Source organism: Limulus polyphemus, unplaced genomic scaffold, assembly GCF_000517525.1.
Source record: "Limulus polyphemus unplaced genomic scaffold, Limulus_polyphemus-2.1.2 Scaffold1140, whole genome shotgun sequence".
In the NCBI taxonomy this organism is placed as follows: domain Eukaryota; kingdom Metazoa; phylum Arthropoda; class Merostomata; order Xiphosura; family Limulidae; genus Limulus; species Limulus polyphemus.
This window is the reverse complement of record NW_013666750.1, coordinates 257,734-270,757: the sequence shown is the minus strand read 5'-3', so window position 1 is coordinate 270,757 and position 13,024 is coordinate 257,734. Positions and strand designations below refer to the sequence as shown.

Sequence of the window (13,024 nt, the reverse complement as noted above, 5' to 3'; positions counted from 1 at the left end):
ATAATACACCCCTTTCACAGGCTAATGGACAAATGAAATCTCAAAGTTATTCCTACAACGATTGATTCACTTTACCTTCTCGCCGTCAAGTTGATTGAAGATAAAATCTATAATCACATCATCTTCTATACCAAGCAAGCTGGTGATTTTTTTTAGTGATCCATGGTTTAATGATATCTAAGTTCACTTTTCCCATGTCCACCTAAAAGATGAATGTAAAACTAGTCAATGTACTATTCAAGGTTCATTTTCTATAACATGGTACTGAAATTATTGAAAAAATTCTTAAATTAGAATCTCTAAAACCCTACATTCACAATTATGTAAACTATAAAACTAAGACACTGACCATATACTCTTAAAAACAAAACCTATAGTACATTTAAATGACTGGATGTAACTGAAAATTATAATTCAGATTTAAAATGAAAAAAACTAAAAAAATAAAATTTTCTGTGCCAACCTTACCTTTTTTTCTAAGATTTCATGGAACTTTAATTGCCTTAATAATTTCTTCTGTTTGTTGCTGAACCGATTGTCCTGCTCAGCACTTGTACCCTATATATATAAAAAAAATTTCACCCTGCATTTTACTAGAACATATTTACAAAGTCATTAAAACCTTAAGAAGACTTAACTGCAGAGAAAATATACAATAATTCAGGCATAAGAATAAACCAACATTATTGAGCACTAGAGGTTTGGCCTGTTTATAACAATGCTTCTTGTCTCAAAAGAAATACCAGCAATTATTTACTAACAAATATAATGTTTTCAATAAGGCTTTTCACAGATCTTAATGCTATCTTGCACTATTGTCATTCAGAAAGTTCCCAGCATGTGTTAATTGTTTACTACAGTGACGAATAAATACTGTACATAAAAAAATTGAAAAAAAAAGGTTTGAGACATTTCCATAAATCATTGATTTTTTTAATGTTTTAAAGCTGCCAATGGCATTTCAATGATGAAAGTTTTACATTTTTAATCTTTCGTTTCATGAAGCAAAAATGTTTACTAATCACTAGCTTCATTACTTGTGTTTGCTATTAAATAAAAACAAACTCCTACAGCTAGTATATTTACATTTTTAGAAACTTGCCATCTTGTAGTAATAGCAACTTTAAACTTATTTTTTTTAAAACTTCACAAATATCTCCCACATCATTTCTATTCCAATTCACAAATGATAAATGTCTCCTGGGCTCAACTTCAGATTTCTACAAATTATAAAATAAATTTCAGTTATTGTTATCTCAACCTGTAGTAAAACGCCAAGCTTGATTATGCAATGTTTACATTTTCTCAAATGTCATTAATAATAAATCTAAACTGCACATCTCCTGGTTAGCTTTGACCATTTCGTATAGAAAACCATCCAAAATCACTTCAATAAATCTCTCTCTCTCATACCATACATTTGCATCATCATTCCTATATGCTCATGTACTTCACCTCTCAGGTGGTCTATAACAGCTGCCAAATAATAACTCCCATCCTTGAAACCACTGATTGTAACCCATACAGATTTAACCCCTTCATTATCATTTTTTATGTCAGATCATTCTTTATATTAAAGTGCCCATGGATTCAATCCAGAACCAACATGATTAAAAAAAATTTATTTTTCAAGGAAAAACAGAAATGAAATTAATTAAAACACTATTTACAGAGTTACACTCAAAACTTAAGATTAACATTTTCCTAATCTGAAAATGTATTTCCAATAGATACCTCCACACACAGAATTGCTATTTTCCTCACATTTCTGCCTGACAGACTTGCATCCCATTAGCTACCACCTAAATTCTCATGTTTAACATGAACTGTGCTAGTGCATGATGACATCATCATGTGGCAAAAACCCTCCACAAATAACAGGGCGACTCAGCCTCCATGCACAGTAAAAAACTACTATGATCTTGCACTTGTGGTAATGTCATTTTTTGACAAAACAATACAAAAAAATATGCACTGGAAGTGGAGAGGATGGGTAAGAATGTGTGAAGAGGTAATTGTTGATCATAAATACATTTTCAAATTAAGAAAATGTTAATTTCTCAGACAATAAATCACCTCTCACACATAACTATTAAAATCCCACACTAAAACGGTGGAGGGGCTGGTTGCAAAATATTTAAAATCTAGATGAGCTCACAACAAAAAATCCCACAGAGTGTGACACCCGATGGCAGGGGCTCAATAGGGGCAAATCTGTGGGAGATCGCTTTCGTCTTGACCAGGGTTGGGACGCAATCAGACCATACGGTGTGTGCTCCCGGGACTCTACTGAACAGGCTTTGACTGCTGGAGAAAAGCATATTAGTTATGTATTATGTTTATAAGGGGTGAGCTATACTAGAATGACACTGTCACCATCATCCCACTTCTCATTGTATTGCACTAAGCCTAACCAGAGAGAATTTTCCATGGTCCACCTCAGAGACTCCATTTGAAGAAGAGGAGAGAAGAATTCAGACTGGAGAGATCCAAAAAAGTGCCCAGATCACCACTGGACCACCAACCAGGTCTTTTACTGGAGATAGTCCAATAGGTGCAAATCTTTTATTTTTAAAAGCTAACAAGCACGAGTCAAAGAAGTAGAGAGTCGCATTTCTAGTGTTAGCTTTTTCCATAGAATTGGTATAGTCTTTACTCAGACAACTGAGTAAATCTGTACACCACAAGTGATCTTGCAAAACACCCTATCTCACAGTCAACACTAGAAGAGCCAGGGCAGATGGTTTAAGCACTTTCCATTATACTGGCTTGATGCAGATTTTGGAAAACAAGCATACCCTTAACAGGCAAGACCAGCCACCTGGCAGTATCATTTTCAATAGAAAGAGAAAGAAATGAAAAGAGAAACACACATGCATATATAACTATTTCAAATACGGTGGGCAGTGTTGTAGCCGAGACCTCAGAGTCAAAGATATGAAGGTTTGAGACTGATACCTTGTAAGAAATTATGCAATGAAAAAAAAAGCAATAAGAATAAAAATCACCTATTCCAAACAAACTTTATTAGCATCTTAACCGCAAATCTTTTACACGTTAACCCCACAGTATGTTTTAACCCTATTGACACAGGTCATGGGTCAAAGGCCATATCATCGCATTTTTGACTTGCATTAAAATTTTTATTGAACTACTATTTTATGAATTTATGCCAGTAAGTTTGGTATCAAATTGTAGATTATAATTTAATTTTTAGTATTATATATTAGTTAATTTATTAAAATTAAATACTAAAAAAACATACTTAAGTATCGATTTTTTGTGCCTCACATAATATGTTGAATGCAACACTGTTTCGAATAAGTCTACTTTCATATGAATTAGGAACTCAAATTACCCAGACTTACAAGATAGAATATAAAATAAGAACATCCTATCCTTTCTATTTGCCGAGATATCACCACATTTGCTGAATTAAACACAGCGGCCCTGACCACCTCTTTCCAACTTTGGAAACACTTCTTTCTATAAACTTACATCTGTCTATGACATGTGAATAACCAATTGACAGCTCAGAATGTCCCCCTAGTGGCTTTCTCAGCCATTTTCAAGTATTACAACATCAAACTTGTTCTTCTGATACAAGACTTCAAGTTGATAAGGTGAGTCTTTAGTCTGCTCAAAATTTCATATATTTTTTAGACTCAAATCAAGCTTAGTTACTAAGCTTGATAAATGAAGAGTGGAATTCTATGGCATCCATATAGATAATTTATGATTTTTTGGTTATTTCAAATGTATATATAAAATCTAAAAAAATTATTTCATTTCACATCCTCCTCATGTGAAATTTAATAAGGCCAAGCAACCTACAGCAAGTACTACTAAGTACAAAAGTCGTAATTAGAAGAGATAATTGTTTGCTATACTTCTTTATTCACTGTTCTATGTTTTAAGAAAAATAAGTAAGAACTTATGTGTAAATAGTAATAATCTATATAAATATATAATATATAATAATGAAAATGTGACTGTATTTTACAAAATACTAGTCCACTAAAACACAGCAAAGACAGGTCGCTTTGTAAAGCCTAAAAGCCAGCTTTATATTCTTAGATAGTAACGTGAGTGCACATGTGCCACGTCATTGCAACTTCAGTAATGTTAGCCAGACACAGCTGGAAGGTCAATATAATAAAAATAATATATATATAAATTTATATTGTTATGAGATTTAAGCTATTTAGACTAAACACTTGTGTTTTCGTGCTATAATCTGTAGTCATTCAAGAACAAAAATGCATAATTTATATATATATATATATTTTTTTTTATCCTAATTTTTTATGGTGGTTATGATTTCAGTCGAATCAACCAAACCTGTACAGAGATTCATTAGTGAAAATAACAGATAAAATACTTTTTTTTAAGAAATGTTGTGAAATTTGAAAATTTTCTAATGCATAAAAGTATTTTTAATCTTAAAATAAAAATTTCTTGCATGTTGGATTGTCAAAAAAATCATGAGAAAAACATTACTTAGAACTTTATAAAAAATCTGATATTTTGCATATAAAGGACTGTTTACTGATAATCTGCAAAATTTTGTGAAGATACACTTATTACTTTAAAAGTTATGGCTTGAAAACTATATCAAACAAAATGGTTATGAGGTCAGTCCCACAGATCAAGCTTGTACTGAAAGAGTTAACGTCTCTATGAAAAATAAATAAATAAATAGAAAATAATTAATGAATTAAAAAAATCAAAAAGATCAGCAAATAAAACAAAAGAAAAACTGTTTGAATTTCAAGAGTTTATAGTGTCAGTGAACTCTTAATGATCTTTGAAGCTGAACAGGATCACAGCATTTCTAAAAGACATTAAATATCAGGGATAATTGCTGACATTTAACATAAATACGTGCACCAGATGAAGTTCATACAAACCTGTAGTAAGCTTATGCATAATTATTTTTGAATACTGTATGTTATAACTGCGGATTGACGTACAGGTAATATGGCAGATTGTGATTTAAACAAAAATAAGAGAGGTGCTATAAACTTCATTGCAAATGTGTAGTACCAAGGGGTTTTACTAACGAAACATCTTTGATGCTACACCGTAACTTGTATGAACTGCTGTGTAATTGATATTTAGTGCTTAATAATCCTGGATATATTTAAATGCTGGTAAAACATTTAAATTTATCTGGTCTCATTTTTCGAGATGTGTAAAACATTGAGATTCAAATAGTCCAAGACATACAACACTAATGGTGAGTGGATTGAAGTATGCCAACTGTTAGAAGTTAAAATCCTACAGGAGATGAAAAACCAGATGGTGATGAGAAGTGACGATTATGTGGGGAGTTGTCCATATGCCTGCAATTAGGATCTCATCTTTGGGCCAGCAAAGATGGAAAAGAAAAGAATGAGAAAGGTGACAAATCAAATGTGAAGAAAGGTGTAATAGCCTGCGAACATCCCTGGGACTGACCACATAACCATTTAGTGCTCATTATAGTTTTCATGCTATAACTTTTAAAATAGTAGTGAATGTTAACGAAATTTGGCACATTATCAGTAAACATTACAATGCTTTCATTTGCAATATACCAAATATTTTTATTAAGTCTTAAGGTTAGTAAAGCAATGTTTTTCTCATGCCTTTTTTTCACATGTTACCTAACATTCAAAGTAATTTTCATTTTATGATTAAAAACACTTTTATGCATCAGAAAATTTTCAAATTTCACATGGGAAATCTTTATAATCTCCAGATAGTTATCAAAAGTTTCTTAAGAAAAAACTTTATATTTTATCTGTTATTTTCAGTAGAGAATCTCTACAGGTTCGGTAAATTTGACTGATCTTGCAACCACCATAAAAAGTTAGGAAATAAATATAAATTATGCCTCTTTCATTCTAGAATGAACACAAATTATAACACGAAAAAATAAATGTTTAGACTAAATAGCTTAAATCTCATAACATTATACATTTATATATATATATCTATTATTTTTTTTATAATATTGACTTTTCAGCCATACCTGGCTAACAATACAGAAGTTACAATGATGCAGCACACATGCACTCTTGTTACAGTATCCAATAACATAAAACTGACCTTTGGTCTGTACAATGCAACTTGTCTTGGCTGTACTTTAGTAGACTAGTATTTTGTAAAATACAAAGTCATATTTCAATTATTATACATTATATATGTATATAGATTATTGCTATTTTGAAATAAGTTCTTAAACTTATTTTTCTTAAAACATAGGACAGTAAATAAAGAAGTAAAGCAAACAATTATCTCTTCTAGTTACAACCTTTATACTCAGTTGCTACATGATGCAAGCTGCTAAGCCTTTAAAAATTTTGCATATGGGGGATATTAAACAAAATGTTTTTTAGGTTTTATATATACATTTTAATAACTAAAAAATCATAAATTACCACATCCAAAAATGGAAAGAGGTGGGCAGGGTGCCACTGTATTTGATTTATTACACGAGCAATATCTTAGCAAATAGAAAAGATAAGAATCTTATTTTATTTTCTAGCTTGTCAATATCGGTAATTTGAGTTTCTAATTCATACAAAACTAAAGACTTAGTATTTTGACTTCACAAACATCTAATTTGAACCAGTGCTGCATTCAACATATCATGCGACACACAAAAATCAATGTTTATCTGTGTTTTTTAATATTTACTTTTAAATTAAAAAATTGAGTAATGTATAGTACTAAAATTTGAATTATAATCTACAGTTTGATACCAAGTTATAGACATAAATTCATGAAATAGTAGTTCAATAAAACTTTGAATGAGAGTCAACAAATGAGATGACATGGCCTTTCACCCGTGACCTGTCTCAAAAGGGTAGAAGGAGAGAGAGGTCCCTGGAAGTAGAGGGATTCCAAGGTAGGATCAAATGACAGTGAGGACCTCAAAAGTGAGAAGTCCATGATAAGCAACACTAAACAGAACACAGGAGCCAGGGATCATAACGTTGAAACAAATGATGGTGTAGACCTCAAAATGAAGAAGTCCATGATAAGCAACACCAAACAGGACATAGGAGCCAATCTGAGTCTGAATGATCATACAGGTGAGACATAGAAGGAAGGAAGATGAGAGAAAGGATGGTTAACCACCCAAGCAGCAGAAGTCTAAAGAAGGAAAGAACAGTCCAGGTAGAGGAGTATATAAGAAAGATGGAAGAGGGTGTGAGAAACTTCAATAACATACACAACCAAACAATGGCAGCAATAGGCAAGAAGAAAGAGAAAACAAGACCTGAGAGAAAGGTGGTACAAAAAGCAAGAAGCCAATGGCTCAAACAGGGAACTTGCATAGCATGCAAAATCACCTTACGTACCTATGGAGGTATGGGAGTTGGGCAAAATGGATGGGAAAGAAGGAAAGAGGAATGAAAGAGAAGAATAAGCATACAGAAAAAGGTAAAACCGGCTCTGGTTGAAAGCTTAGACAGCCAGAGCCTAAGGGTAAGAAACATGGGACTGGAAGAGAGGAATATTTGAATTGACAGGGATGGCAAAGGCATCTATGAGGGGTGAAGAAACCACTCCATGGATCAACCATGGTTCAGTAAAACAAGAAGAACCCAATATGAATGAGCCCAGAAGAGTAGATCCGATGCCTGAAAGCAAAGGTTCTGAAACAAATAACCCCTTAATGGGAAATGTAAAAAAACATCTGTGAATATATTAAAATGTATCATAACCTACTGATCCACCAAGATGGACAGGAAATGGGAGCATGTCTGATGAACAGTGAAGAGTACGAGCACACTGAGGTGGAGTGAGCACTTATCCCGTGTTCAAATGCCAGTTTGGAAGTTAGCTAAGGAATGCCAGAAATAGTATAAATACAGCCCAGTCACCATCACAATTCCCCAAGGAGAGAAGAGGTTCACAAACTAGGATAATGGAATCAAAGAAGGAATCCTTGGATCTGCAAGGACCTCTGGAGGAGGTACATGTGTAGGCCCCAAAGCAATGAGGAATTTCATAGAAGCTAGAGTTTCAAAAGTGAAAAAACCCTCACAGGATGAGAAGCACAAATCCTGGTGACCAGATACTCCATAGCTCGCAGGCAAATAGAAGACAGAGCTTGGTTGAGACAAGAGATGAAGAAAGTGGCCAGAAGTACCAAATATTAGGTGGGTATGGGAAAGGAGTTGAATATCTTGACAGGTCACTCCAACCAAGTCACCTCCTGCAAAAAAGAAGGTAGATGTGAGAAGAGGATACCATCCAAGAACAGGCCAACAGAAGTCAATAATCCAAGAAAAGGAATGAGAGCTCCAGCCCATGAAGATAGTGAGCAAAGGCCCTCATGATATAAATGAGGATGATGCTATGTAGAAAAAAAAGCAAGGAACAGAGAGACGTGAATCTGATGGATGGAACATAGAAAACATATGGAGAATGGAGAATAAGGATGTGTAGAATGGTGTCTGACACCAATGAAGACAATGTACACAAGGAGGAGGTAGTTGTACAGTTAACAGCAACACAACTCAATCCAACAAGTCCCAATGGTAGGTAAACAAAGTGAAGAGGAATGGAGCAGAAGTGGAACAAGCTAAGCTGGCAGAGAGAAGAAAATGAACTTCTACAGAAAGCCCCACATGAAACACAATGAAGTGCCTCACACAAAAGATGGAGGGAGGAGAGGAAATATAAGAAGGTGGTGAGAAAAAGATATCACCAGAACAAGGAACCAGAGAGCAAAATAGAAGGCAAGAGACTTGATCCCCAAGTAGGCCAAACGTATACTAGAAAAGGAAGGAAGAATGCCTACAAGTCAGGATAAAAGTCACGAATGTGAGGTGGATGATGCATTTGGGTGTGAGAAAGAAGCTGCTGGATAAAGGAAACAGCATAAACCCTAATAACAAACATATAGGAAAAGGTAAACCCCAAAATTTGGGTTCATGGAGTGAAGAACAAGATAATGTAAAGTAAATACCCGAGAATAAAATCCAGAAAAAAATCACAGGAGTAAGTAGAAGTCACTGTCATTTGAGATTTCACTTAAAGAATTAAAGCTTCTGAAACAAATGATAAAAGAGAATGTCTAATTTATTTCAGTAAGTTGCATCATTTCTTAAGTAGATTTTAATGAGAAGAGACCAAAGTCAGTGCTTTAGTAATTTAAAAAATTTTAACTTATTTATACATAATATAAATAGCCAGATAAATTTCAGTACTTTGAGGTCATTCAATTTTATCATCTGAATCATTATTTTAAATACATATTTGAAAGTTACACAAATCATTTTTTTGGCAAACAGCATAGAAAATACAAGGTTTATGAAAGCAGGTCTGCTAAATTTCTTTTTATTATGAATTTTGTAACATTCTTCTTTCATTGGCAGTTTCTTTTAAATTACCTGGTGAAAATAATTCAACATTCAGTCCATGTGACAAGAATAAATTACTTTATTTCCTTTGTTTAACATTTCTATGAGCTTGAACATTTGTAAACTGTTGTAACTTGTAGGCCTTCATTACAAGTGACATTCAAACCTCTCAAACAATATTAGGACTCATAAAAAATCTAATTTCATGTACAAAGTAACTAAATAGGTGCAAGTGCAAACACAGATACAAAACACACTGAATGATTCAACTTTCTATTTTGAAATACCTTTTACACACTTCATGGGAAAGTGTGTACATTTGAAAGCTAAGCTCTTGAAATATCAGATTTAAATCTGTTTAAGAATTTGTGTTAATCAACAAAAACAAATAAATTGATTTAATAAGAATGATATATAATAGTATTAGGATTAAAATGTTAAATTAGGGCTTGGTGATGTATTACAAATGTTTGATTACGCTTAGCAAGTGTAAGCTACTCGAGCTATAACTTAGCTTATTGGAATTATAAAACAGGCTAAATAAATCTCTCATAAAGATTAGTTACTTGTCACTATTTATTTTAAAGTTTAATTTAATTATTTTTGTGAAAAGACAAGGTAGTAATAAAATAGTGTAATATGTTCACCTTTAACATTAGACATAACTGTTGTCAACAGACTGCTTGTATTTGGTGATAATTATTTATTTCCAGATTACAATGCTTAAGATGCATAGATGTTAAGTGCTCACTGTTTGTAATGTGCTATAGGTGCAAGAAGTGAGTTTTATTTGGGAACTTGGGACTGGCATGCACTTTTAAGGAAACTAGTAGTGAAGATGTAGAATTTGCAGGTCTAAAGAAATATTCCAGGCTATCCTAAATAGAGTAGAAAAGGGTAAACTGTGGGAACTGGCAGAAAATTTCAAAAGGAACTTAAACTTTTGCATGCAAAAGATATAGTAGATAATAATGGCTTTCAGTAAGTTGAAAATAGTACTAATAGTGCTGGAAATAGGAAATTAATTGTAATGAGCAGCTTCTATTAAGTAACAGATTTCAGTCTTTACTTTGTGTAGATGAGGAAGTAAGGGAGAGAAGGATAATAAAAAATGACAGGTGTGAAAAGAAAAATGTAGAGAGGTCATTGTTATAGGTGATTATTTAGTATGGCAAAGGATAGGATAGTCCGTGGGGTAAAAAGAGAGAAGAATTAGATTATGCTATCCAGGGGCAGGAATTAAGAATATAACTGACAGAGCAAATGATACAGTAAAGGAGCTAATGATGTGGGAAAGGTAAGATCACAGGAGCTAATTGTTAAGTACAAGGTATTAATAATGACATTCTAACAAATGGGTCATAATAACTTAATTCTGTCAGGAATGCTGCCAAGATTTAACTGTGGAGATTAAATTATAAGTAGGTCATTAGAGGTGAATGTTAGGCTTAGGTTAACATGTAAGGACGAGCAAGTTGGGTGGTTGGATTTGTGGGATATTCAATGGGTAAAGGAAGCTTTAAATTAGGTGGCAAGGATCAGAATAATGAAGAAAAAATATGATATAGATAAAAATATGGTGTAGGAACAAAATACATAAGTAGATTTAATGGTAGGCTTAACTGTTATTATTGTAATACTAGAAGTAGAAGAAATAAAATGGATGATTTTAGAGCATAAGTTAGAAAGGAAGATTCTGATGTAGTGGATGTAACTGAAACCTGGTTAAATGTACAAAATTTTGATGACAGGAATTTCTTTGAAATACACGGTTAGAGGTTATTTAATAGGTATAGAATGCTAAAAGGATAAAGGGGCAGTGGCTTTATATTTAAAATCATATGTTTGTTACCATCACACACACTAAATGTTTGATGTTGTTACCACTGTACTACTAATCATAATTAAACTTCAATTCCCATCGAATGAACTTGGGCTTTTGCTTGCAGCCACCCTTTTCCCCTATAAGAAACATGTCTATCTTAAATAGCTTAAATTTCATTTTTAAAAATTTCTCACATTTGATTATTACCTCCAATTAATTCATATGTATTAAAACATTAAATTTCAAATGATTTAATCTTCAATTGCATATTGTAATGTACAGGTAACAAGTTATCTTTGTTGCTTAATACACATACAAAGGCTTCAATTCTGTAATTGAATGCTGTTACTTCCAAGAAACAGTTTAAATATACCATGGAATTATTTTTGTAGGTTCCTCAATTGAACGATGTCATTTCTAAGTAATGTACCTTCGTAACTTATCAAAATATATTTCATACAAACATTTTTTTGTCAAACACAGACCTATTTAATTTTAAGTAAAAAATTCCAAGAAAGAATTTGTTCAACTGTATTTTCATAATGTGTGCAATTGAGAGTTAAAATCTCATTAATTTACTGAAGTTGGTAGAAAATTATAGTAAGGCCTATTAATTTTATATAACTTAAATAAGCCATACTGTTGTTGACTTAGTAATAATAATGGTAGTACTACCATCACATTAATTCATGTTAAATCTGTGTCTGCAACTTACAAGTTACAGCGTTAGTTACTGTTAATGTGCTAACAAAACGTTAATAATAATATAGAAGTACTAAAAAATAATAATAATACATTATATTTATAGTACTATTAGTATTAATAATGCCAAGCTGTGGTAGAACATTGCTATACTAATTATAAAGTTAATAGTACAGGCTATAAAATTACTAAAACTTTCCATTAACAAAAAATATATTCACAACTGAGTCAATGAGGGTTAAGACTGAAGTTAGGCCTCATAATCTCATTTTTCTTAAAACTAAAAGTTAGCGAATTTCTTACTTCGACTCGGATAACATTTATTTCCTTCAACCAAGAGAAAATACAATACCAATGGTAATGTTTTAGTTCAACTTAATCATTAAAGATAATTATATTGATAATATTAATCTAAATTTATAACAGAAGTATACACAAGTCATTGCTAGAAATTACAATAAGCCTAACTTAGGCCTACTTACTCTATCAAAGACTAAGTTCAACCTGAAATCAATTATAACTTATTCAGGGTATTTTGTATAACTACTTGTATACTTATATTCATAACCAAAATAACAGAAATGCCGTGGCATGAGGCCAAACTGGCCTTATAACTTACACGAAAAAAGCCTGCGTCCGTCATTTTGATTAACGAACAGAATTGGTTTACTGAATTAGAAAATCTACCAAAAACACATCCTTCTTCTCACTTTTACTAGTATGAGTCCTACTATAGCCTAAAAATACAATGATCCCCACGCGCATGACTGTTTCGACAGCAAAACCAACAATTAGCAATTTGAAAATACGTCACTAAAGCATATATATATATATATAATTAATTTTTTTTAAATCACACATTAACTTTCATTAATCCTAGAAAACCCTTCTAACTTTATTTCAGTGTGAAACCAAACATATATTATCCTCAGTATTTATGAACATCTACGAATTGTAGCATTTTCAAAGTATCGTAAGTAAATTTTCAAACACCTAAACGATATTGGGCAAATTTGTTTTATCAATGTTACAGTTGAAATACCGACAATCTTACCTTTCCATAATCAGGTTAGAATATATCGGTTGTAAGGTATATTCAGATGGTTTTCTATATTTTCATCCAAGCGTTCAGTAG

General features: G+C 32.4%; 1 protein-coding gene across 1 annotated transcript in view; it reads right to left on the bottom strand.

Annotated features, from left to right (window-relative positions):
* LOC106462317 (serine/arginine repetitive matrix protein 1-like) overlaps window positions 1-12,646 on the bottom strand; it is a 31,040-nt gene extending 18,394 nt beyond the window's left edge. Inside the window, 4 exon segments of the mRNA XM_013922222.2 lie at window positions 76-153; window positions 155-202; window positions 469-558; window positions 12,509-12,646. Coding sequence (XP_013777676.1) covers window positions 76-153; window positions 155-202; window positions 469-558; window positions 12,509-12,532 — 240 coding nt within the window. The 5' untranslated portion in view covers window positions 12,533-12,646.
* Window positions 12,647-13,024: the final 378 nt, after the last annotated feature.